The 26,208-nt window shown below is 48.7% G+C and overlaps 2 protein-coding genes, 1 long non-coding RNA gene and 1 pseudogene across 4 annotated transcripts in view; 2 read left to right on the top strand and 2 right to left on the bottom strand.

The window, feature by feature from the left end:
* The window catches only part of LOC115500340 (myosin phosphatase Rho interacting protein), a 153,647-nt gene extending 145,190 nt beyond the window's left edge, over positions 1 to 8,457 (top strand). The window contains 1 exon segment of the mRNA XM_030294634.1: positions 1,468 to 8,457. Coding sequence (XP_030150494.1) covers positions 1,468 to 1,539 — 72 coding nt within the window. The 3' untranslated portion in view covers positions 1,540 to 8,457.
* A 2,256-nt stretch (positions 8,458 to 10,713) lies between these two features.
* On the top strand, positions 10,714 to 11,822 carry LOC115501337 (annotated as a pseudogene).
* A 2,488-nt stretch (positions 11,823 to 14,310) lies between these two features.
* On the bottom strand, positions 14,311 to 19,181 carry PLD6 (phospholipase D family member 6). The gene is made up of 2 exons (XM_030294655.1): positions 18,740 to 19,181; positions 14,311 to 16,232 (listed from the first exon to the last, which is right to left on the bottom strand). Exons 1-2 carry the CDS (start codon positions 19,179 to 19,181, stop codon positions 15,985 to 15,987), a joined length of 690 nt encoding a protein of 229 aa, XP_030150515.1. The 3' UTR covers positions 14,311 to 15,984.
* A 375-nt stretch (positions 19,182 to 19,556) lies between these two features.
* Positions 19,557 to 21,702, bottom strand: LOC115500349. Of its 2 annotated transcripts, none has more exons than XR_003964503.1 (3): positions 21,125 to 21,702; positions 20,595 to 20,839; positions 19,557 to 20,452 (listed from the first exon to the last, which is right to left on the bottom strand). It is a non-coding gene; the product is annotated as an uncharacterized LOC115500349 (long non-coding RNA). The 2 variants fall into 2 exon arrangements; XR_003964504.1 differs by having other exon boundaries at positions 20,604 to 20,839.
* Between the last annotated feature and the right edge of the window lie 4,506 nt (positions 21,703 to 26,208).

The raw sequence follows: 26,208 nt of genomic DNA, 5'->3' as shown, positions 1-26,208 counted from the left end.
CCACGTCCAGCACCTGACGCTTCTCTGCCCGTGGCTGCCCCTTGACCTGAAGCACTGGGGGAAAGACCCGAGAGCGGATGAGGCGGTTATGTGCATTAAGGAAATTTACGCTTCAGGGCGGGACACGGATTTGCCCTGCTGAGTCCTCCGGGTGACCCAGCGGCAGGCTTCAACAGGGCCCCTAATGCCTGCTTCTCAATCTGGACCAATGGGTTTCAGAAGGGTTACTCATAGAACCCTTTATTTTATTTAAAAGAAAAACGAAAACCAGTGACTTCATTCATTTACACACCTAGAGCTCACTGCTCCACAGTACAGAGAGCAGGCAGAGCGGTTCTAGGCGATGGGGTGGGGGGACGCCAGGGCCCGCCTCTCCTGCCTCAAACTCTGTGGGAAGCTGTGTCCCACAGGCCTCACTCACAGACACGCGCTCCGAGGCAGCAGCCTGCGCCGCGCCGGGAGCTCCCAGGAGTGTGCCAGAGCAGGAAACGGCAGGCCGGGCTCTCGGGCCCCCCCGCTCCACTTCACGGTGCTCTGATTTCTGGCTAAAAACCACAGTGGTCACGTGGAGCCTGTACCCGGGGCCACCCTTGAGGTTCATACGTCCCAGAGGAGCCTGTACCTTTGTGAGTTCTGGCACATGCCGGCCAGTGGGCAAGTCTGAGGCTGGTGTTGAGACGGGCCACGAAGATCACGTGGCCACTGAGGAACCAGCCCCATCCGAGCTGGTGCCGAAGTAACCTCAGCCACGCTCTGAGGATGTTCCTTTTCTTGTCGACAAGTTAGATCTTTGGGAAAAGCCTCTAAGGGCCAGGGGGAACTGTTTTGTCCCCCAGTTAGTGAAGTGTCATTCATCTTGGAGCACACAGATAATCAAAATTACTGAGGTCACACTCGAAGGGAGTATTGGCTTCGCATTCTGAAAACTTTAGTAAATATGTTGACATGTTCCCAGGTCCCCAGTGACAGTAAAGCCACCAGGGCCGCTGGCCAGGGAGCAGCTCGGGCCAGGAGCAGGTTAGAGGGAAGCGGGCGCTGCCAGGGTGCAGCCCAGGGAGCGGGGGCCCCCGCCGTCCTCACGAGGCTCAGCGTCACGGTCACGGAGGGACCAGATGTGGACAGAGCCCACAGAAGGACACAGACGGGCGGATTTCTAGTTCTTGGCATACCTTTCTCCCCTGGCTGAGTCGATCTGATCACTGCTTGTCCGAAGAGCCCTAAGCTCGGAATTCAGCTGCTTACACACGTGGTCTGTTTCTCTGGTTTTTTCCTTTTTTCATCCAGATAACACCGTTTCACAGGGGACATCTCTCTCCTTAGCATGCCCCACTAATCTCTCGAGGAGCCCCTCCCGCCCCGCCCTCCACCCCGGCACCCGCACCTCTGCCTGACTGCAGCCTGCACGCACGGCGCTGGGCCTGCTGTTAACGGTGTGTTTCTTTTTCTCCTGCCCTCGTGTCCACCCAGAGTCTGAAGGAAGGCCTGACCGTGCAAGAACGCTTGAAGCTCTTTGAATCCAGGGACTTGAAGAAAGACTAGCTGTGTCCCGTTCAACTTGAACACACACCCCTCCCGGCTCGCGGCAGCACTACCCAAGTGCCGCTTCTTGTCTGTACCTTTATTTTTTATTATTATTGTTGTCGTTACCGTTGTCATCATTAACTGTGGGTATGGATGCATGAGAGACTGGTTTATGGGTTGTTCACATCGTTCCCTGCTGTGTTGATTCCCAGTTCCCGTGTCCTCGTCAAAGCTTCGTTCCCACAGTATCCAGAAACCCGCCAGGCAGCGAGGGCCAGGAGGGCTGTCCGCTCCCGGCCGGGTCTGCACAGAGCCCCCTCCCGCCGCAGCCACCGCACTCACCGTCAGTATTAAGGCCCAGCAGTCTGTCGATAAGCTAGCTCGTCCTGCCGAGTGCACTGTGCGGAGTCGGGGCCCGGGCGGTTCTCGCTCTGCCGCGTCTGGGTCACTCGGAGAGAGCAGGGCGTCAGGTGGCGGCACCGACAACTCACTAGCCTTCGGGAGAAGCTGGGAGAGCAGGTCGGGGGGCACGGTTCACAACCCCCGGTCACCACCTTTGGCTTGGGAGAAGGACGGCGTTTTGTATGGGTCCCACTAATTCAGCTTAGAGCCGCACCGCAGATAATCGCGGGAAACCTTTCACAACCTGGAGAATGTCGAAAGCAGCCATTCCTATTTTTGTTTGTTTTTTATTAAATCTTGCACAAAACCCCGGCCCCTCGCATTCCTTCCTACGCTCGCTCCTTTGTTGGTCACCAGTAGCCCTGGTGTCTTCCTAACAACTTAAGAGTGTTGACCTGTGGCCTGGGCTGCAGACCGTGCTTACAAAGCCTGATGAATTCCCTTGGGGAATCAGTCAAGGGGAAAGACTGTTCCGGTCTTTAACCTTTCTGAAAGAAACCTCCACATTGCTTTTGAGAAGGCTGAGTGAAGACCCCTATGTTAAGTCAGAAGGAAAGTGCAGAGGATGTCGGAATCAGATGAAAACTGCCACTGTTGTTTTTAACTCTACTCTGAGCTCTGAAAGGTTCTCGTGCAGCATTCAGAGAGCCTAAAGTAAACCTGTGCTAGCAATGTTGCTTTTTCTAACAGTCAGAGTGAGACCTCTTTACCTGCCGTGAAACACGACGGCAGTTCTCGAAAACCTCTCACGCTGGGGTGTCCGTCCCGGCACCCGGAAAACCATTAATCCTGTTGAGACGAGGACTGTAAACAAAGCCCCGCCGAGTGGGAAGCCGTTCGCGGCTCCAGAGCGGCTGGAAGTGCTGCAATAGTGTCGGGAGGAGCTCGTTCTGGTCTCGCCGCCTCTGTCTCCCGTTGATTTTACTGCCAAGAGCGCACTTTCACTCTGTCGATGCTTCCGTTAGGTGGGGAGTCTGGGTACGTGGGTACTTTGGGGGTAGAAACATGGAAATCACCTTGCTCAGTCTCTAGATTCGGTTAACAAGGTCATGCAGGGAAAGCCCTGGAAGGGCCGGGCAGAAGGGCCTGGGGCGTGCTGTCTTCTAGTGGGAATAAACTCCGGGCCGTCCACTGGCATCGAGGCTCTTCTGTGCACCAACCTCCAAAGTCTTAACCCACACCTGTCACTCCTTTGCTGCTATTCCATGTTTTTAAAGGCAAGACAATGTTAGGTCCGGGTTTTCAATGCTCCTCACCAGACACCACTCCCCGCACCACCCCCGGTGTAGACTGGCAGCATTTGTAGGAAGGACCACGGTTTTGTGCGTGTGCCGCTCAGCATGGGATGCTCCGGATCCCGTGGTCCGTTCTTTGGGCTCTAGAAAGCTATTTAACACGTATGTCCTCCAGGGCAGAGAGTGAGGTGACGGCCAGCAGGATCTGATGGGGCGGGGGCCTTGTTGCCTGGTCCCCGCACAGACCGTCTCAGCACCACGGTTTCACGTCACTCCTTCGGAGAACTCCCCTCTACCACAGTTTCCTTAGTGAGTGTCCCTGCTGCCTCTGGGGACTCTAGCCCTTCTCCAGGCAGCCCCCTGCCTCCAGCCCTCTCTGGCTTCTGGTTTCCCGGCAGGGTCCCTGCACGAAATCCAGCCCCACCTGCCTTCGGACCGTGCCGAGGGTCCGAAACCTGCAGTGCTTTAAATAGGTCAGAGCACTTTACGCACCTGTGTTCATCACTTAGCCCTTGAGGTTGCACCTCGGGAGTCCTGGGAACAGCAGTATGTGGAGGTGGAAGGCAGAGACCAAGAAAGATCTGTCACCACAGCCTCTGAGGGCTCCGCCTCCTCGCCCCAGAGACCACAGAACTCGCTCCCCTGGGCTGCTTCAGTCTGGGCGTTACCAGGAACGGGCTACAAACCGGGGCGCCCTGGCTTCTCTCCAACAAAAGGCTGCTCCTGCTGCAGCCTCCAGAAAAGGCCCCGAGCCTAGCCTGGTCTTGCTGAGCATCGCATAGTGACGGCTATGGCCTAGAACCCGATCTGAGCCACCTGCTGATAAGCCGGTCCTCTGGCTGGAGAGAGCAGACAGAATAAAGGGGGCTTCACTTTACCACCTCTGTGTTGCACCCCAATCCCGCTGTGCATGGTCTCCGTAGAGCACCCAGGACCCCGAGGAGGTTTTAGCCACCAAGTTCCTGAGAGAAGAAAGAATAAAGCTGTGGGGGTGGAGTTGCTTTCTGTGCCGGTGGAGAAGGGTCCTTCGGTGGATGGGGTAGCGTAGGTGATTGTGAACTTGGGGTGCTCCCACTGCTCCTGGTGCCGACCGGGCAGTGGGGGCGTCTCCACTTCCCAGTGGAAGATGAGCACGTGGATCGAGTCTTCCCAGTTGTAATGATCTTCCTGTAAATGGTCACTGGTCCCTCTGTGGTTCGCTAGCAGCTGACAAGCCATCAAACACGCGAACGGGAAAATGGAACCGTTTGACTTCGACGGGGTCTGTGCATAAGATCCGCGCTCTCACGTCTGCACATGTGTGCGCACACATGCCGAAGAGCCGCTTTCTGCCAGTCAGGCTCCTTTATCGATGTGTGTGACTTCAGCGCCTGCTAGCATTCCAGTGACCGTAGCTGTCTGCAGCCTCCCTGGCAGACGTGCGGCAGAGCACTTTGCCTTTGGAAATGGAAACTTGCACCGTAAGGCCTCAAACTGGGTCTGAACTTGATGGAGGAGGTTAGGGCCATCCTGGGGCGACAGGTGGGGGCCGTGGGAGGAATGTGTGGGTTTGTCAAGAGCCAGGATCAGAGGCTCCTCCCTAGGAATCCAGTGGGTGGAAAGGCCCCAGGCTCTGGCTAGTTAAGAGGCACCTGTCACGCAGTGGACTCACCAGTCACTAGCTCACCGACCCAACAGCTAGGCCTCGGGGGGCCTCACGGCGGCCAGACTCGGGGGGAGAGCGAATTGCGGTTCCTAAGAAACGTAATTGTGGCCCTCGGAGTCTGTCTGAAAGGGACTGTGACAGTTGTTAATAAGGCCACGAAGCAAAATCGATGGCATAAAAAAGTTTTAGAGTTCCAGTTGATAGTGTTTATTTCACCATGGAGCTGGAACACTTAACCTGAAAACCGAGCACGATCCTTGTCACCGCTGCCTGGCGGTGGTCCCCTTGGCGAGTCCGTCTTTAGCCTGGGACTGGGCCCGGGGCAGCACTTGTCTGCCCCACCCTTGCTGGAGGCCGGGCACCTGCCCCGTGGCCACTTTTCTCGGGCTTTAAAGCGACGCACGCGGCTGTGCCGGGGTCCCCGACAGCTCGCCGGCTACAGGGAAGCACTGCGGGCACCCCCACGTGTTCCCCACTCAGATGAGCCAGCGGGCAGTGCGTTTCTGCTTCCACTCCCCTGGCTCCCAGAGCTGCCCAGGCCCCTTTGGCGGACTCAGCCCATGCATCACCCGTGGCCTGACCTCGGGCCCCGAGTGCTCTGTCACGGCTGACCACACACCAGCTCTTCTCCAGGCACTCGGAGCTGTTTTCACTCAGAGTGGAAAGAATGCGGCCCGTCAACACGTCTTCTCAAATCTAAAAGTAGTCCTGCAAGTGAGCGTCCGCATCGCTGTCCCATGGAAGCTTGCCACAATTTTAACTCCGTTGAACACACAACTTCAGAAAGCCGGAAAACTACAGAATTCGGCGACCCTTCATCACCAAGAAAGGTGGGAGGGAGGGGGGATTTTTAAAGTTCTTACAAAGGACAGGGAAGCAGGCAGTAAAAGGAAAAAAGCTTGTGCTCATCGGCAGCTTCGCTTCTCTGGAAACGTCCGTCCTTTGGAATACCTCCCATCCTGAACATCCTGGAAGCGGAGCTCCTGCCGTGCATTCTGTCAGATAGGAATTTGCTTCACAAACAGATCTGACGTGCCGCCCGGACGTGTTCTCCATCAGCTGGGATCGGCGGGCAGCTCTCGGGGCCCTGGCGCCACGGCGTCCACTCTTCACCAGGACCTGGGGAGGTGCTGCCGAAAACTTGCTTGTGCTGACGCTTCTTACAGTTCAGGTATTTGTGTGCCGCTTTGTGTCGTCTTTCATCGCAGGCTCTCGCCCCTTGGGTCATTCTTGAGAGACGAAGCCCTGTACTGTCCGCTCAGTCAGCGAGCGCTACGATACCTAAAAGGCGTGAGCTCAGACAGGAGACCCCTGATCCGAGGAGAGATCTTTCCATCCACCTGAGATTGGGTCAAAAGCTAAAGTCCACTGTTCTCAGCACCACGTAGGACATCGTAGGACGCGTCCCCCGCTCCACAGCTGGCCGCGTCTGCCCAGAGACGGGGTCCGTGGTACTTGGATGGGGTGCCGTTGCTCTCACACCTGGATGCTTTCAGTGAGGCCGTACTTCCCACGGTGGAAAGTTTCAATAACAACCAGCCCGAAGCGAGTCTGGTAAAACCACTTGTTTTGGGTTCTTTGTGAGGAAGACAGGACATAAACAGTACGAAAACGAACATCGATTTCTCTCAAGGGTTGTCGGCTGGAAAAGACCCAGCCTCATTCTTCTGCCCTTTTGAAAACAAGTTTCGAGTATTCTGGTTTATTAAAGGGAAGGGGTCTCCCTTCTTGTCTTTCAGCAGAGGAATCTGAGCAGAGTACGAGGAATACCTCAGCACCACCCCAGCCCCACTGTAGGGAGCAAGGACCACCTGCCCCAACACAGCCTGGGCCCCTTCCCCCTAGGTGCCCGCGTGCCTTGTGGAGAGGAGCCCGCCTCACTGGCTTCCAGCTTCTCTGTGTAAAAGCCACTGTTTACTTTCTTCAAAATAACCTACGTTATACAGAGTGAGCGGTGTAAATATTACTCAGAAATTACCGCAGGGATTTTTGTGACAGAGTTGGTATGGGTTTAAAAATATCCCTTCACAAGCTAGGGAGGACAGCTTTGGGTTCAACACTGAATGCCACCCAGAGTGATAAGGAACCGTTTCTGACGGGTGATGCACCTTCTTCAAAGCTTCGGTCACCTCATGGGCAGTTTTCAGGAGTGCATGCCAGCATCTGAAGTAACAGGAGGACTGCATCCACGCGCGTTTTCTCTGGAAGAACTCCATCATACTCCTGGCCGAGCCATTCGGAGGCCTCCAAGAAAAAGGACCGTGGAGAACGTGGTGGGCACATCTTCCCCAGATCTTTCCTTGGCAATTTCCGGCCTGTAGGGAGACGTCGTGGAAGGCACCGCTCTGGCCCGAGCGGCTGGATGGGGGGACTCGTGACCCCTCGCCGGGCTGGGCGTCTGCATGTCCCCCACTCCTAGGTCCTGTGGGAAGCGTCGAGGGTGCAGAGCTGCCAGCGCGGTCCCTTCGCATCGTGTGTCTGCGTCACTTTGGGGAGGGAACGTGCGGGAAACCGGCTCATCCGGTGCATAGGCTGACCCAGGAGGACTCGGAGGTCCCGAGGGTGAAGCACATGGTCCGTGGGCGTCGGTCGGGGGCTGGTGGGGGAAGGGAGAGCTTCTCGGGATGCAGTCCGAACACCGGAAGGAAGTTCTGGAAAAGCAGCGGTCGCCGGACACAGTCGGCCTGCCACCCGTCACGTGTCTGTGCCCTTCACAACTAGTTGTATCACATATTTCAGTTTTGTTTTATAGGAAGCTAGGAATAGATTATATAAAGAACACTAAAGTCATTATTGTGTTATAAGTTTGTATCACAAAACCAATTACGATGGATTTTAGGATTTACCTTTAGTATTAATGACTTCTCTACTGACTTACTGCTAGGACTTAAAACCAGTTAAGTGCTAAGAATTCATGTGGTTTTCCTAAGTAATATTTATAAAGTGTAAAGTTTCTAAGTGACTCCTCACCAATTGTAATTCTTAATAACTTTTCTCACAAATACACTCTTGTGTCAGAGGGAACGTCTCGGTCCAGTGACCCAGGACGACAACGCTAGGCCAAACTGCTGGGGGAGCTGATACATGAACAAAGTGGAACGTGTAGATAACTTTCTGCTGTGACAAGTTTGGAAATAATCCACAGCAGTGACTTCTGTCACAGCTAATTATTGCAACAGTCGGGTGATAACGTGTTCAAACAACAAGCCCGTGTAATTCTAACCGGGGTTTCATTTCTGTACTAATGCTAAGTGGTAACGTTCTCTGAATGTGTGCGGAGGCCACTGGGCTCGGCAGCCCCCCACTGCCCCCCCCCCCGCACTGGGGCGGCCCCAGGGGCTCTGCCGGCGGCGGGGGGGGGGGGGGGCGGTGGCATCTTCTGTCCGGCCACACTGCCCTCCCAAAGAGGTGAGCCCGGTCAGCCAAGCTGCTCACTCTTCCGACAATTCAACATTTTGATGGTTTCATTGAGGCTTTTTTAAAAAAATAAACTGTTTCTGAACTGTTCACAATTGAAGTGTTCCTTTGTCAAAATATTTATTCCTTTGTGTGACATGCTAGATTCCCATGGATGCAGCTGATCGTTTCTACTTTGTAAATATTACCTAACTTTACATAAACTATATCATAATAAACTATTTTTGCATCACCCTGGCATGCTGTGAATGGGAGTTTGTTCAATGGAGAGACATGCACAATATTCATTTAGATCAGAATATGGAAACCTGTCAGTAGCCTAGAGACTTATCCTGGAGTTTTTTGGTTTTCGTTTTGTTTGGCTTTAAAAACAAAGTGTTTTCAAAGTTAGGGATTTATCAGCATTTTAAAATCAGGAGATTTCACATAAAAGTCTGTATTGTGGGGCATCTGGGTGGCTCAGTCGATTAAGCATCCAACTTCAGCTCAGGTCCTGATCTCACGGTTTGTGGGTTTGAGCCCCACGTCAGGCTCCACACTGACAGGGGGAGCCAGCTTGAGACTCTCTTGACCTTTCTCTGTCCCTCCCCAACTCCCGCTTTCTCTCTCAAAATAAGTAAAGTTTAAAAAAAAAAAAAACTACCTATGTTCACATACAATGCATAATAAATATTTTATATCACGAATCAAATGAAGGTACATTGGCTCTGCTCTAGAAACCTTCAAGGGAGGCCAAAAGCAGCATAAAAAATACTAGAGAGGAACGAGCTAGAACTATCAATCAAGGAAATAGAACTCTCTCATATCTGCCCCTTTATTATCAGGTTTTTTACAATAAAGTTGTACTTGGTGTTTCAAAGAGAAAATACATCCTATCTCATGACCCAATACACACACACATACACACCATAACCCAAAATATCACAAAAGAATGCACCCTACATTCTGTTAAATTTTTTAAAATTCTAGTTGTGGCCCACTGAATAGAATAAGAAAATAAGAAACTGGATTTTCCCAATATTGCCACACCCTTTGGAATGAAATAGGTGAAAGTGTGTGGAAATCCAAACTTTTATTCAGTAAACAGAAAAAAACAAATTATGAAATAGGTGAAAGTGTGTGGAAACCCAAACTTTTATTCAGTAAACAGAAAAAAACAAATTATGAAATAGGTGAAAGTGTGTGGAAACCCAAACTTTTATTCAGTAAACAGAAAAAAACAAAATTCTGACTCTACCTATTGGAAATCAACTTCTGGAATTCAAAAAACTTAGAAAAAATAAGAGTACAGACATACAAAGTAGCATACCTCCAGTGTGCTATTCCAGTTGTTTAAAAATGTTTCGATAATTTTTTGTTCTTTAAAAAAATTCTAGACACTGGTCCTAATGGTATTCTAATAACTTTAACATTTTTTTTAAAGCTGTGTAATTGCAATTGTGAAAATCAGTTGGCACTTAGAAAATCTAACACCCTTTCATGATTAAAGCACTCAGCAAACTAGGAATACAAGTAAGCAAATTCAGTGTGATAAAGAACATTTATAAAAACCCCACGACTTCATACTTAATGGTGAAAAACTGGAAGCTTTCCCCTAAGATCAGCAACAAGACAAGGATAGCTCTTCTCACCATATATATTCAACACTGTACTGGAGATTCTAGCCAGGCAAGAAATAGGAAAAACGTCCATGTTGAAAAGGAAGAAGTAAAAACTGTATCTGCAGGTAACATGATCTTGTATATAGGAACCCAAGGGAATCCACTAAAAAAATCTATTGAAACTGATACGAGGTCTGCAAGTTTGCAGGATACAAGATTCATATACAAAAATGAATTGTATTTAGTAGCAACCTGAAACAAAGCAATTCCATTTGCAATAATATCAAAAAGAATAAAATACTTGGGAATCAACTTTTTTGAAAGAAGTGTAAGACTTAGACACTGAAAACTACAAAAAAAAAAAAAAGTAAGATTTAAACAAATGGAAAGGAATCCCATGTCACGGGTTGGAAAATGTGATATCGTTAGAACGGCAATACTCTCCAACTTGATCTACAGACTCAACACAATCCCAGCTGCTTCTGCAAAAGCTGATCAGCTGATTCTAAGATTCATAAAGACATGTAACGGGACCCAGGATAGCCAAAACAATGTTGGAAAGAAGAACAAAGTTAAAGGACTTGTTTACCGGGTTTCAAAACTTGACACAAAGCCTAAGTAGTCAAGACAGTGTGTGTACTGGCACAGGGACTGACACAGACCAATGGACCAGAATTAAGAATCCAGAAATAAGCAATTGCATTTAGGTAATCAACTGATTTTTAACAAGAATACCAAAACCACTCAGTGGAGAAAGAATAATCTTTTCAACAAATGGTGCTGAGACAACTAGCTATCCACATATAAAAGAATGAAGTTGGACCCCCTGCCTCTCACCATACACAAAACCTCAAAATGGTTCACAGACCTGACCCAAAAGTGGGCAGACCCAATGGGGGTCAGGGATGAGAATGAAGAGACCGGAGAAGGTGGCATGGGCAGCCAGGTTGAGGCCTCACCTTTCCATTCCGACCACTGCTTTTCCCACCACCACTGACCCCCGAGGGTCACCTACCTTTTGGTGCAGATAACAAGGCAAGTAGCAATTGGTCAGGAGAAGAATGCCTGCAACAGGTACTCTGGAGGACTTCAGAAAGTTTTTGAACACGACAGTGTTGAACTGAACTGCAAGATGAAATTTGCTATCTACTTACAACCAGAGGCAGAAACTGGAAAATGCCCTGCACTATACTGGCTGTCTAGTTTAACTTGCACAGGACAAAATTTTATGCGAAAGATTATCAAGCTGCTTCAGAACGTGTCCTTGTCATCACCGTTCCAGATACCAGCACACGTGGCTGCAATATTAAGGGAGGCGAGGGCTGGGACTTTGGCACTGGTGCTGGGTTTACGTGGATGCCACTGAAGAGCCTTGGAAAACTACCTACAGAATGCACTCTTATGTAACTGGGGCGCTTCCTCAACTCATAAATGCCAGCTTTCCAGTGGGCCCCCAAAGGATGTCTATTTGGGGCCGTTCCACAAGAGGCCACAGAGCTCCGACATGTGTTGGAAGAATCCTGGAAAATACAAATCTGCATCAGCAGCTCTCCAGTGTGCAACCCAGCGCTCTGTCCTGCAGGCAAAAAAGAAGCCTTTAGTGAATATTTGGGATCAGATACAAAGTAAAGGGAAGGCTTCTGATGCCACCCATCTTGTGGTCCTGTCCAGGTTCTCAGCCTGACACACTAATTGGTCAGGAAAAAGACGGCCAGTTCCTTTCAGATGGACAGTTACTACCTAGTAACTTCACAGCTGTCTGTACAGAAAAGAGAGTCCCTTTTGCTTTTGGATTACAAGTGGGTTATGATCACAGTCACTACTTCATTGCAATCTTTATTGCTGGTCACATCAGGCATCATGCAAAATACCCGAATGCATGAAAAACTTCAGATAAGAGAACTTCCAGGATTATAATCCTGCTATAAACAGAACTGTAGGGGGAAAGTACTTCAAAACATTGTATTTCATAGTGCTAAAAATGCGTCATTCCATAGCTGAATCACTTTCTGAATAAACATATAAGACCTAGAAAAAACGTGGTTCACAGACTGACACAAGAGCTAAGAGAATAATACTCCAAGAAAAAAACACAGAAGCAAATCTTTGCGACCTTGGGTTGGGTGACGGTTTCTCAGCTATGACACCAAAATCCAAACAGAGGTAAAAACAGGTATTTCTAACACGCAAATGCCAACAGTACCCAAGAAAGTGAAAAAAGACCATCCAGAGAATGGGAGAAATTATTTGCAAATCATATTTCTGATAAGGGACTGGAGTCCGAAATATATAAAGAACTCTTACAATCCTTACAATTCATATGAAGTTATAGGTCATAACTTGTAACTCTTATAATTCATCAATAAAAAGGCAACCCAATATTTTAAAAACGGGCAAAGGACTTGAACAGACATTTCTCCAAAGACAATATACAAACGACAGGGACATGAAGAGATGTTCATCCTCATTAGTCATCAAGAAAAGGCAAGTCAAGGGGTGCCTGGGTGGCGCAGTCGGTTAAGCGTCCGACTTCAGCCAGGTCATGATCTCGTGGTCCGTGAGTTCGAGCCCCGCGTCAGGCTCTGGGCTGATGGCTCAGAGCCTGGAGCCTGTTTCCGATTCTGTGTCTCCCTCTCTCTCTGCCCCTCCCCTGTTCATGCTCTGTCTCTCTCTGTCCCAAAAATAAATAAACTTTGAAAAAAAAAATTAAAAAAAAAAAAAAAAAAGAAAAGGCAAGTCAAAACCACGATGAGACACCACCTCACACCCAGTGAGCTGGCTATAATTTTAAGTCAGTAATAATTTTTTGTTGGCAAGGTTGTGGAGAAGAAGAAACCCTCCTACACTGCTGGATGGAATGGAAAAGTCTGATAGTTTCTCAGACAAGAGTTCTTGGACCCCAAAAATCTACTCCTAGCTATGTACTTGAGAAGTGAAAACATGTCGGCGTGAACACTTACATGTGAAATGTTTACAGCATCGTTATTTGTAATGGTGGAAACCAAAATGTCCATCAAACGATGAATGGGTTTTTTTTTAATGTCGTATATCCACATGACAGAATATTCTATCACTCAACTACAGAAAGAAGTGAAATACTGACACGCACATGCTACAACAGGGACAGCCTCAAAAACATTATGCTGAGTGAAAGAAGGCACATACAAAATGCCACATACTGTAGGATTCCATTTATAGGAAAATCCAGAGACAGGAAGGAGACAGTGGTCGCCAAGGGCTGGGAGGGGGCAGAGAACGGAGAGTGCTGCTCTTGGGACATGGTTTCTTTCTGGGCTGAAGAATACGCTCTGGGATCCGAGAGTGGCGATGGCCGCACACCTCTGTTATGTACTAAAAACCACTGAATTGCATTCTCCAAAAGGGTGAATCTTTTCATGTATGATTCATATATGAATCTCCATGAAGTGTTTTTTTTAAGTAATCAGCTGTTTTAAAAACAATTCAAAAGAACCAAAACATGCTTTAAAATATAAGACAGCTGTAGGCCACCGGGTTGGCTCAGTCGGTTAAGCATCCGACTCTTGATTTTGGCTCAGGTCACAATCTCGCAGTTGGTGAGTTCAGGCCCCAATTCGTGCTCCACATTGTCAGCCTGCTTGGGATTCTCTCTCTCCCTCTCTGCCCCTCCCCCACTCACTGTCTCTCTCAAAATAAATAAACTTTACACACACACACACACACACACACACACACACACACACACAATATTGTTGGGGCACCTGGGTGGCTCACTTGGTTAAGCGTCCCAACTCTTGGTTTCAGCTCAGGTCATGATCTCACAACTTCGCAGCTTCTGCCTCGCACTGTGTCTGTCTCTCTCCCAATAAATTAAAAAGACACGATGTCATTGTATTGGTTCCTTCAAACCTTCCTGGTGTACTTCACAGCTGTGGGCACTGTCGAGGCCAATTCCCACTCCAACGGTGTTTTCTAATCATAAGGGTTGCAGGAGGAAGTGTTGTCTTACCACAGTTCTTTTCAGAAAACCTGAATCTTGTGAGATTTGATTTCCTACTGCTAAGATAATGAAGATAACAATATAAACAAAGCCATTAAATAAAAAATCTTACGAGATCATTTAAGAATCCTGAAAACATCCAGACAGCTCGGCTAGGTCACCTTATGCGCGCATGGTTACTAACATATGTCTGAGCACCAGCCTGCTTCTGGAAGAAGGGGATGCAAGCCACGGCAAAGACCCAGATACCAGTGGGAGTGAGCTGCATGCAAGCCAACCTTCACAGGTTGGAGGAAAATGCTGGAAATCCTGCCACGGCGGCATGGACATCTTGGAGAACACTTCAGAAGGTCCCCCAAGGAACACTGAGGTCTTACTCCTGCCTGGGGCTCCTATCTTGACCAGCAGTCTCTAAACAGCCGTATGTCATCCACTGCTGCAAAATGGTATTTGTTTCATTAACAGCACCCACGATTTGGATCTGCAAAAGGCAAAGACACACTACTAACATTCCAGAGTAAGAACGCCTTTATTCAAACGTGCAGACGTGCAGGACGATGAGGCTTCAGCATCCAGGACACAGACACATCCTACAACTCCTCCTGTTTTCTCTCCAGAACACAGGCTGCAGGAGTGCATAAGCAACTTGGGGGAAAAAACACATTCAGTCCAAAACCATTTCCTATGAGCTCCAATCCATGTATTATACTCGTTAGCTTAAATTAAATCAGGAAAATTAACTTTGCATTTACTTGCCTAACACAGTAAGTCAAAGATAACTTTAAACAGGGAAAAACATGCAACGATGAGTGGTCTCTCCAGGTGGCTCCATGAGTATGATGGGGAAAGTGAAACACGCCCAACAGATGTCAGGACGATTACATACAGAAATAGGACAAGATGGCCAAATCGCTATTCAGGTGTCATGTTGAACAATCTCTCTATAAAGATACACGTTAATGAAAAAATAACATTTCACAAATGTACGTAAGATAGCTATTCTAATTAACGGTGAAAGCAAATCCCTGAGCTGAGAATAAAAACAGATCTGTGAGATGCCACAGCCTGAAAAGAGGCTCTCTTCTAGTTTATTCCTCCAGATGGTCAGGTAACCCATGATTGATTACGCTGAGCCAAAAATGCCAATTAGCCAAGTTCACAGGTGGTACAGTGAAGGTCACTTCTAAGAGCACAAAATTACCTTGAATGCAAGCATGCTAACAATTAAAGGCTTAACACACAGAAACAGAAGCAGCCTCTGGCCACTTCCAGTCCTTGCTGATAGACGGAGCAACTCACCACGATGAAAACAGAAGGGAAGCTGTGGAAGATGAACATTCTCCTGGGTACTTGTGGGGTTCTTTTTTTCTCCTGTGTATTTATTTTAAAGGGTCACCATGCAAGGCACCCCGGCTAGGACAATGACCTGCCCGCTGTGGTGGCAACCAATGCTTGCAGGGGGGCCCGGAAGGCGGCTCCCCACTCCTGCCGTGCCCAGCACCCCCCTCTCCTGCCCTTTTTCCTGACTTCTCTCCTTAACATCTTCGGACTGAAACCTGCCCATAAGCACCCATGAGCCGGTGACAGCAGAAATGGAGAGACTGCCAACCTCTGGCCCATCCCAGGGGGTTAGCTGTGCTAGAAGGGTTGGGCCAGGCCAACAGGAGAGGAGGAGACAGTGTGGGAGACAGTGCCAGGGGAGCAGATGCCATAATAAGAGATTCTCTAGAGTCAGGAAGAGGAATCAGCCTTTACATCCTGAAAGAGGTATCTTGCCTTTTCTGTACAGCAGGAGAAACCCGGCCCAAGGCAGGAGGCGAGTTCCAGAACGCCCATTCCTGAAAAGCTGTCGCCAAACGTACTGGTGGGAAGCGAGCTGACCTGAAACAAGAGACTCGGGTTGCAGGGATTCCCCTTCCTCCTTAACCCCACTCTGCACTTCACTTTAGTGTTTTAATGAACGAGAACGGAGTCTGAATGTGTTTTTTCCTCACGTTGAGATTTCTCTCACGTAGACTGCACAGTCTGACACGGACAGAACCCGGCAGCCGCTCTGGGCGGGCACAGGCCCATCCTGAGTCCCATCCTTTTAGATCTGGTGTGGTTTCGACTGCGGGGACAAAAGTTCTGTAACACCGAACACCGTTCTCGCCTTGAACTCTGAAGACAGAGAAGAGCACAGCTTCAGTGATTCCTCTTCTTTTGTGGGAAAAAGGTATACTTTGTAGGATTAAACTCTTCCCAGATACGCTCAAATTCTTCCAGAAAAAGCCTCACATACTCTTCATCCTCCATAATCAAAACATTTTCTCTATTGTTCTGAATGGCTTGAGTGGTCCAGTTGAGGGAGCCCGTGATCAGCACCTTCTTGTCCACTATGGCAAACTTGTGATGCATGTAGCCCAGGTCCTGATCGTGTCGCACCTGGATGCCTACAAAAAGGGCAAGTCAGACTTCTCCACCTCCTCTTACAACGCTTTCGTTCAGACACGGGAGTCCCTTCTCAAGTGCAGACCGTTTCCCAGCAGCTGCTGCTCTAGTTCTGACTTGGTAGGGGAGACGGGAAGCTCGTCACCCTTGGGCAGGAGGCGGTGGCCGAGCCAGATGGTGACCAGCCGCCACCAGCGCACAGGAGGGAAGGCCGAGGGAAGGGGGAGCGTGGTGGCCCAGGACCGGGGGGCGGTGGGGACAGCCGGTCCCGAGGGGCGGGACGGCAACACTCACACAACTTGCCTTCTGGCGCCGACAGGCAGCCCTGGAACCTGGGTGAGGTCTGCCCGCCCGCACTTCTCAAGGACGCACCAACCAGCACAATCCCGGGTTACTGGTTCTGGGAGGGCCCATCACGGACCCTGCCAGAGGGGTCAGGGCAACAATCGTTTGCCGGGCTTTCCTTGCCTTCAAGCTCTCACTGGGCCCACCCCTGGAACTGGGGCACCCCTGCCAACGCCACGCACGCCAGCACCACACCCCACTGCATAAGGGGAGGATGGGCCTCAAGCAGGAAGACTGCAGGAGAAGCCAGGCCCTGGGTGCTTCGGGCGAGGGAATTAAGTGTCACCCCAAAGCCAGCAGGCTGGGGCCCCTAACTCCCAGCGTGCCCTGGGCCTTTCCACCAAAGCAGAAAGAGTTCTAACTGCTACAAAACCGAATTCTCCCTCGCTTTGCCTCCTTCACTCGCCACGGAGCCTGTAATCCTTGCCTTTTGTTTTCCTGTTTGTCTCTCTCCTACCGTTTTCAAACTCCCCTCAGGCAGGACCCGTCTGTCCATCCTCCTCTGCCTCAACCCTGGAATAATGCCTACCTCCTGGGTTATCTGCTTAGTGGACGAGACCATAAGAAATGTGTGATTTAAGAGAACAGTTTAAAATAGGCTGCTTTGCAACAGAGTCACCAGACTTCACAAATAAAAATACAGGATGTCCAAAGTAAGATGTGATTTCAGATAAACAACAAACACTGTTTTTATTTAAAAAAAAAAAAAAAAAAAGGTGTTTTGTTTTGTTTTTTAACGTTTCGAGAGACAGTGCAAGCAGGGGCAAGGGAGGGACAGAGAGAGAGGGAGACACAGAATCCAAAGCAGGCTCCAGGCTCTGAGCTGTCAGCACAGTGCTGGACATGAGGCTCGAACTCAGGAACCGTGAGATCATGACCTGGGCCAGAGTCAGATGCTTAACCGACTGAGCCACCCAGGTGCCCCTACAGATAGTTTTTTAAAGTAAATGTGTCCCATGCAATATTTGGGACATACGCTAAAAAGCATTCGTTGCTTATCTGAACTTCAAATTTACCTGGACATCCTGTATTTTGCCAGCAACCCTGCCTTGTAACCTTCCTATCCCAGGGGACCCGAACACCGCTTCTCTAACCAACCCGCCAGCAACTCCTGTTAGCTCTACCTTCAGAACAGATCTTAAGTCCCACATGCAAAACACACTGTTATACTGAGGCTGAGGAGGAAATACAGACCTCACGGGTAAGCCCAGAATCTGAATTTAGACCCTTTGCAAAATTATTCATACTTCCCGCTTCAACTGTCCCCATCCCAGTGCAAGAGAAAGGCCAGCCAGAGGTATCCGTCTTACCTGTCCTCCTGCAGCCGGAGAAACAAATTAACTGCTCACCATCTAAACATTTTAGCTCCACGTTTTTTAGTATATCATTTTTATTCATTTCAAAAGCCCCAGCATAAAATTCACTAGTGGATTTAAGGTGAAATGACTTTTCCTCCTTTAGCCCCTCAGTCCCGAAGCCCCACCTTCGCCATCTTGGCACACCTGCTCCTATGCACACGGTCACTGAGAGTCCGCTAGCGGCGGGCCTTGCAGGTTTGTTTTTACAGTTCGCCCTTGATTTCCTGAGTGCTGCCTGGCTAAGCCATTGTCATTTCAGTCTGCAACGTCAAAAACTCAGCTGGTGGGGCTACATCCCCTGCCTCTACCCGGTACAGGCTTTCCCCACAGCCCCCCAAGGCCAACGCCAGTCATCAGAAACTGGGAATCACAGGAGCTACGTACGTCCGCTTTCCCCAGTGTCGCTGGGCAGGCCCCCAGCCTCTGAGAATCCCCCAGATCTTCTCCACTAGCTGGGAACACACAGCCTGCTCACTCCTCCGGGCTCACACTCAGGTATCCAGCGTTAACACCTCCCTGCACAGAAGTGCACCCACTGGGTGAAGGCAGGTGCTCTTTACAGACGGCCCTGGAGTCTCTCCAGGCTAAAACCATCCTGACCTCACAAGGCCACCAGGGGACATATATGGGGTCTCACCTATACTCAGACCCCCCCACCAAGTTTCTGCTTTTGACATTCTCCCCCACTGCCTAAGGCCCCCGGGGTCACATCATTCGCCAGGCTGGGGGCCTGATGACCCTCCCCAGAGGTTCTCCACGGACCTGAGTCCCAAGCCGGGACTCCCGGCCTCTCTGGCGCGGCCTACCTGCCTTGCGGAGCAGGCCGATCTGCGAACCGTTGAGGGCCATGTAGTCGCAGTCGGTGATGACCCGGACGCGCACCCCGCGCTGGTGAAGCAGCTGCACCGCGCGCCCCAGTTGCGGGCTGGAGAAGGCAAAGAGGCAGAGCTCGAGGCTGGCGCGGGCGGCCAACAGGGCGCTCAGCAGGCGGCTGAGCGAGCTCTCGCCGTGGGGCAGGCTGCACGGGCAGCCCGCTGGCGGCCCCGACGGCCCCTCGCTCGGGGCCTGCAGCAGAGCCTCGGTGCAGGTCACCTGCGACGGGAAGAAGAGCACCTCGCGCCGCAGAGAACTCTGCCACCCTCGCCGTCGCCAGGCCCGCAGCCAGCGCAGCACGGAGGGCAGCGCCTCCAGAGCCAGCGCGAGACCCACGGTCGCCACAGCCGCCACCCGCCAACGTAACCGCTCCATGCAGCCTCGACCTGCCCCGCCGCCCACGGCGCCTGCGCGCGCGCCCCCCGCCACGTGCGCCCGCACCTCCCCACCCACTGCGCCTGCGCACCTCTAGCCACGTGCACTCAGCGCCCCCCCCCCCTCCACTGCCCATCACGCCTGCGCCGCGACCGGCCACGTGCGCCCGACCCCCTCCCCCATACACACCACCCACTACGCCTGCGCCCCCCGGCCCTGTACAACCACCCCCGGCCAACCTCGCCTGCGCAACCCCAGGCACGTGCGACCGCCCTCCAGCCACAGCCCACTGTGCCTGTGCACCCGCAGGCCCCGGCCCCGTGCGCCCCACCCCCCATGGCCCCTCCCACACGGCCCACCACGCCTGCGCACGCGCAGCCTGGCTGCACACCGCCTCTCTGGGCTTATTCGCGGCCCCACCGCGTCTGCGCGCCCTCTGGCCAAGTGCATGCGCCCCGCAGGCGCCCCGATACCACCCGCTCCCCGCAGAGCCTGCAACAATCCAGGTCCTCCTCCCTTTGAGGGGCAATAGAGCAGCCGTGACCGCTCAGTTCAAACCTTTCCTTTTGCTTTAGGGGCGCGGCTAGGCAGGGGTGGGAGAAGGGTCTGGAAACACACTGAGAGTGTCAAATAAGGAATGCTTAAGCTGGTGGCAGGGTTTGAACTCAAAGTGTCAGAGACAGTGGTGTGATGGGGATGGCCCCAAAGCCAGTCTTAAGCCCCTTGTTTCTACAGAATTTCCCAATATAAACTTGTTATTTGGAGATGCCTGTTCGTTCTGCTTTAAGCATAAGCACGGTGAAAACGTAAGAAGGCCTCAGTCCTGTCTTAGCAAGCACTGGACCCACTGTATCACTTAGGAGGGGCTGTTACTTTCACAGGGAGAGAAAAGAGAGAAGGGCTAAGTTTTCTTTTTTCTATTTTTTCTTTCTTGAATCCTGGTCAGGAATTTCCACGGTTAATTTAAGTCTGTCTATGGTCTTTGAAAGGAAATAACTCCACAGTCTCCTCCTTGTAACCAGCTGATGGTCTTCATGACTTCCATCCATTAAAAAACAGACTCCCCAGATGGGGGGAAAGGAGCTGATCTAAGTAACTTTGGGAAACCACGTTTTAACTGGAAACCACAAGGCTAAACACAACAGCAGCCGCCCGTCAACACTGTACTCTGGGTGATACCTTTATTTCCCAAGGCGGGGAACCGCGTACACGCGCACTGGGGTTGAGTGCATTAGTCGTTGGTTGGCGGATAGTGGGAGCCAGGGTTCTCTCTGTTGGATGGGGTAAGAGATAAGCACCGGAGAAGGCTTGAATGATCCCTCTGGTACTGGATTGGGGTCAGAGACACCACAGTGAACTCATGGTTAGCTTACTATTTATAGTAAAATACGTACTATGTCAGTTTTGACATACCTCACATACCTCAGTCCCCCAAGAGGCCCAGAAGCAGTGACACCCCGGCAATAATGAGCATGCTAGGTCCCAGATCTTAGTTTCCAAACACCATTCTCCTTGAAGAAATAACAGATTCTGGGTGTTGGGCACGGAGACTGTAGATGTATTTTCGGCATCTTGTAGTACGAGAAATTGAGCATGTGGACATGGCAGCAGGAACAAAAGACACAGGAGTAGCCTAAAAGAGACTCCAGTGGCCAAACCTGGAGCAAATGGAGAAACAAAATAAATATTTGCAGTTTTTATAACCCAAGTGCAAGATAAATATACATGACTCTATACTGCTATAAATAAATGACTGAATAAAGAAACGAGAGAAGATACATGTCTTCCTTACAGAAGAATTCCAAATAATATATGTAGCTACTCCTTGCTACAGGAGGGAGAACTAAATCTCTCTGCCCCTTTGAAAGTGGGGAGAAACCTTGTAAACACCACCTTAACCAAGTGATAGTGACCATCACCAGAGATGTGTGAATGTTACATACCCCGGATATGATGAGAAGGGCACCTCACTTCTGCGGTGGTTGTTCCCAAAGCTCATACACCCAGTTCTATCATGAGGAGGAAACGTCAGAAATCCAGATGGAAGGACTTGCTATCCCATTCCACAGGATAACTGGCCAGTATTTTTCCAGACTGCCAAGGTCATGAAGAGAAGGGAACCGCTTAGAAACTGTAACAGACCAGAAGAGACTGGGGAGACTTGACAACTAGATGCAATGCGGTGCCCTGAACTGGATCCTGAAACAGAAAGATAGTGTAACTGGGAAAAGGGCTGAAATGTGAAAAAGTCTGGAGCTTAATTAATAGTCACGTATCAGTGTCAGTTTCTTCACTTTGACAAATGCATGATAGGGATGTAAGATGCTAATAATAACGGAAACTAAACTGTCTGTGCTATCTTTGAAACGTCAGTAAATCTAAAATTATTCCAAATTAAAACTTATTTTAAATGTTGAACGTTCACCTTCCGTATGACCCAGCTATACCGCTCCTAAATATAACCCAAGAGCAATGAAAGCACACGTCTATGTGTGTGCATGAAGACTTGTACACAAATGTCTGCAGATTTATTTGTAATAACCCAAACCTGGACATAATACATCCATCAACAGATAAATAGCCGAACCCTCGCCTGTCCATACGATGGAATACTATTTCACAATAAGAAGAAACAAACTGCTGATATATATGGATAAATTATGCTGAGTGAAAAAAGATAGACAAAAGAAAGTATATTCTGTGTGGTTACACCAACATGCAATTCTAGGAAATGCAAACTAGAGTGAAAGTAAATCAGTGGTTGCCTAGAGATGTGGGAAGGGAAGAAAGAGTATAAAGAAACATACAATGAGATGTTCACTATCTTGATGGCGTTAATGTGCATACGCATATGTCAAAACCTGTCAGGGTGTATGGTTTAAATGAGTATAAATTATTGTATGTCAGCCATACTTCTTAAAAGTGCCTTTTTTAATTTACAAATAGAGCCCCACAGTGTAATTCTAGCTCCCCTACGTCACAGCTGCATGACCTAGGGCGAATCGCTTCATTCTTTGGGACTCACTTTCACTTCACTTTCACTGAAAAGATAGTAAAGAATGAGAAGAAGGTGAGCACAGTCCTATATAAAGAGGTAGTCAATTCCTCTCTGTAAAAACAACCAACCAACCAACCAACCAACCAACCAAATATGCACGTGCATGCGTGTGCGTGTGTATTAGGGAAAATGGTCAATAACAACCGCGTCAGGGTGCTGGAAATCCACCAAAGGCAGACAATAAAATGAGAGGCATCATTTTTTTTAAAACTGCTGGAGGCTGCTCCCAGCCGTTCACCCTCCCAGCTCAGTTGGCAAAAATGGTGGCCTTACCAATGTGGGACCGGCTGCAAAACCCTAAAATCTAGGTTTTTACTTTTGCTGGCTAAAAGTGGTGGGTTCAGTTGGGAAATGAATGACAAACACCTGCAGCCTTACCAACCCAAGCTTCCGGTCCAAGGTGAGGTAAGCCGCAGACCAGCCAGAAAATAGGACAGAAAGGGCCCCAAAGTGAGAAAACCATAGAAAAGCTGACCTACACTCTCCACACATCCTTGGTGAACTGGGGAGCTATGCATGAATGGGAGAGACCTAGGAGAGGCCAGGGAAGAGCGAAAGCCAATGGAGGCTTGAAAGAGTTCCCAACCCACAAACACATCGATCAGCAGATGACAGGATTCTCACAGGCTTAAAATATTTGGGTACAACCTCTGCCTAAAAACATTGGCTGACTACTACATTAGGAAGACACAGCAGTGACCTCTAGACATAAATAAAAATAAGGATTAAAAAAAACATTGGGGCACCTGGGTGGCTCAGTAGGTTAAGCGTCCAATTTCAGCTCAGGTCATGATCTCGAAGTCCATGAGTTTGAGCCCCGCGTCGGGCTCTGTGCTGACAGCTCAGAGCCTGGAGCCTGCTTCATGTTCTGTGTCTCCCTCTCTCTCTCTCTCTCTGCCCCTCCCCTGCCTATGCTGTCTCTCTCTGTCTCTCAAAAATAAATATTAAAAAAAAACAACAACAAACTGAGCAGACACACCAGCGTCACACTACAGAGGGAGAGGTTCTACAGTTTAAGTCCAGGCACGTTTCCAAAGAAAAACAACCTTAGAAAAATGTAATAGAATGTAATAGAATTGCTATACTATATTATCTAAAATGTCAGTTTTCAACGAAAACATAATAGACATGCGAAGCAGCAGGAAAGTGTGACCAACATACAGGGAAAACAGCAGCCAATAGAAATTGACTTTGAGTGGACCCAGATGTTGGAATTAGTAGAAAAACACTTCAAAGCAATTCTTACAGAAATGTTCAAAGAATTAAAGGAAAATATAATGATAATGAGTCCACAGATACTCCTTAGAGAAACACAAATTATTTTTTAAAGTCTATGCAAGGGTTGTCTGGGTGGCTCAGTCGGTTGAGCATCCGACTTCAGCTCAGGTCATGGTCTCATGACTCGTGAGTTCAAGTCCTGTTTCGGGTTCTGTGCTGACAGCTCAGAGCCTGGATCCTGTTTCAGACTCTGTGTCTCCCTCTCTCTCTCTCTCTGACCCTCCCCCGTTCATGCTCTGTCTCTGTCTCAAAAATAAATAAACATTAAAATAAAGTCTATGCAAACTGTCAATTAGGTTCAATTGTAACTGCCCACTGTGGTTGGAATATTAATAATGGGAAAGGCTACGCATGTGTTGGGGCAGAGGGTATATGGGAAATCTCTGTACCTTTCCCTCAATTTTGCTGTGAACCTAAAACTGTTCTTATGAAAAGAAGTCATTTACATCATGCACAAAAATAAACTCAAAATGAATTTTTAAAATTTTATTTTTAAGTAATCTCTACACCCAACATGGGGCTTGAACTCACAACCCTGAGTCAAGAGTTGCATGCTCTTCTGACTGAGCCAGCCACGCACCCATAAATTCAAAATATATTAAAAACCTAAATGTGAGGGTTACCTGGGTGGCTCAGTCAGTTAAGTGTCCAACTCTTGGTTTTGGCTCAGGTCATGATCTCATGGTTTCATGAGTTCAAGCCCCATGTCAGGCTCTGCAGTGTGGAGCTTGCTTGGGATTCTCTCTCTCCCTCTCTCTCTGCCTCATCTGTTCATGTTCTGTGTCTCTCAAAATAAATTTAAAAAATTAAAACAAAAATAAAGATGCATATTGTAATCCCTGGAGCACCCACACACACACACACACACACACACACACACACACACACAACTTAAAAAACTAGGTTTACAAATCCAAAATTAAAATTATGTTCTAAAACATAGTCATTCAACAAAAAATAAACACGTTACAAATAGGAACAAAAAGACATGAGACACATTATAAATATAATATGCCACTGAATTCTACTCTTAAAAATAGTTTAAATGTAAAATTCTAGGTTAGATATATTACCACAATATAAACATTTTTAAGTCTTAAATGTTTTCTATATGTCATATAGAAACATATAAATATATAGAAAATGGACATAAGAGATACAGAAAATAGCAAAATGGGGGCTCCTGGGTGGGTCAGTCAGTTGAGTGACTCTTGATTTTGGCTCAGGTCATGATCCCAGGGTCGTGGGATTGAGTCCCCAGTCGGGCTCCATGCTGAACATTGAACCAGCTTAATATTCTCCCTCCCTCCCTCTGCTCCTCTTCCCCACTCACTCGCTGTCTCTAAAATTAAATAAAAGGGGGCGCCTGGGTGGCTCCGTCGGTTAAGCGTCCGACTTCAGCTCAGGTCATGATCTCACAGTTCGTGAGTTCGAGCCCCGCGTCGGGCTCTGGGCTGACAGCTTGGAGCCTGTTTCGGATTCTGTGTCTCCCTCTCTCTCTGCCCCTCCCCTGTTCATGCTCTGTCTCTCTCTGTCTCAAAAATAAATAAACGTTAAAAAAATTTTTTTTAAATAATAAAAAAAATAATAATAATAAAAAAATAAAATTAAATAAAAGTAGCAAAATGGCACATGTAAATCTAACCACACCGATGATTACATTAAATGCAGGTAGACTGAGAGCTCCAAATCAAAAAACAGAGATTGTCAGACAGGCTAAAAAGGCAAGATCGAATATATGCTGCCTTTAAGAGAGACACTGTAGATTCAAAGACACAAGTGGTTTGAAAATAAGATGGAAAAAGATACACCACGCAAACGGCAACTGTAAGAGAGGTGGACTTGCCATATTGATATCAGAGAAAATAGGCTTTAAGACAAAAAATAATATTCAAAGTAAAAAGTTATGTTACTAACTTTGGCAGGATTTAAACAGAGGTGTTAAATACCACTAGTATTTAATGGGACATTCGTACGAATTACAAATGGAGGAACGCCTGGGTGGTTCAGTCCATTAAGCGTCCAACCCTTGATTTCGGCTCAAGTCATGATCTCACGGTTCAAGAGATGGACCCCCTGTCCGGCTCTGCCCTGCTTGGGATTCTCTCTCTCCCTCTGTCTCTCTGCACCACCCTCCCTTGTGCATGGTCTCTCAAAATGAACACATAAACATTAAAGAAAAAGAATTTCAAATGGAGGAATTTAGGAAAGATGCTTAAGTCATTGCCCAATACTCTGAACAAATGCTCCAGATGGTCTGTTCTTGGAAAAGTGTAAGTATTGCAACCCTTCAAGCACAAAGGGAAAGCTCAAGACCCAGAATGTTTTCTCTCTCCCAGTTAGTGCAAAAAAGCCACAAAAGCACAAAACCAGACTCAGTCCCCAAGGCAGGAGTCAAACTAGGTCAGTACAGATTCATCTGCCCACCATGTCTTCTGCACCCTCACCTCTGATGGCCATCAGTCTTCAAGAGCTGCACATTCTCAGGTGAAAAAGGCCACAACTGCCCATAAAAACCAATCAATATATGGCCCTACCTGCCCATTCTTGTCAATAAAAGCTTCATTGTATGTTGGAAATTTAGATCACACATTCCCATAAAACGAAACCTGACACTTACGTTGGGTTCTACCCGCCAAGGGAAGTCAGTCAGTAGCCTGGCAGACAACTGGCAAAATCCTCTTTAGAACA

This window comes from Lynx canadensis, chromosome E1 (assembly GCF_007474595.2).
Source record: "Lynx canadensis isolate LIC74 chromosome E1, mLynCan4.pri.v2, whole genome shotgun sequence".
Lineage (NCBI taxonomy): Eukaryota > Metazoa > Chordata > Mammalia > Carnivora > Felidae > Lynx > Lynx canadensis.
The sequence above is the reverse complement of the archived record's forward strand: the minus strand, read 5'-3'. Positions and strand labels throughout refer to the sequence as shown.

Excerpts from the sequence above, each read along its gene's own strand:
- PLD6 (XM_030294655.1), bottom strand. The coding sequence starts at position 19,181 with ATGGAGCGGTTACGTTGGCGGGTGGCGGCTGTGGCGACCGTGGGTCTC. Across the intron at positions 16,233-18,739 it reads CGGCCTGCTCCGCAAGGCAG|GCATCCAGGTGCGACACGAT; the intron begins GTAGGCCGCGCC and ends CCCTTTTTGTAG.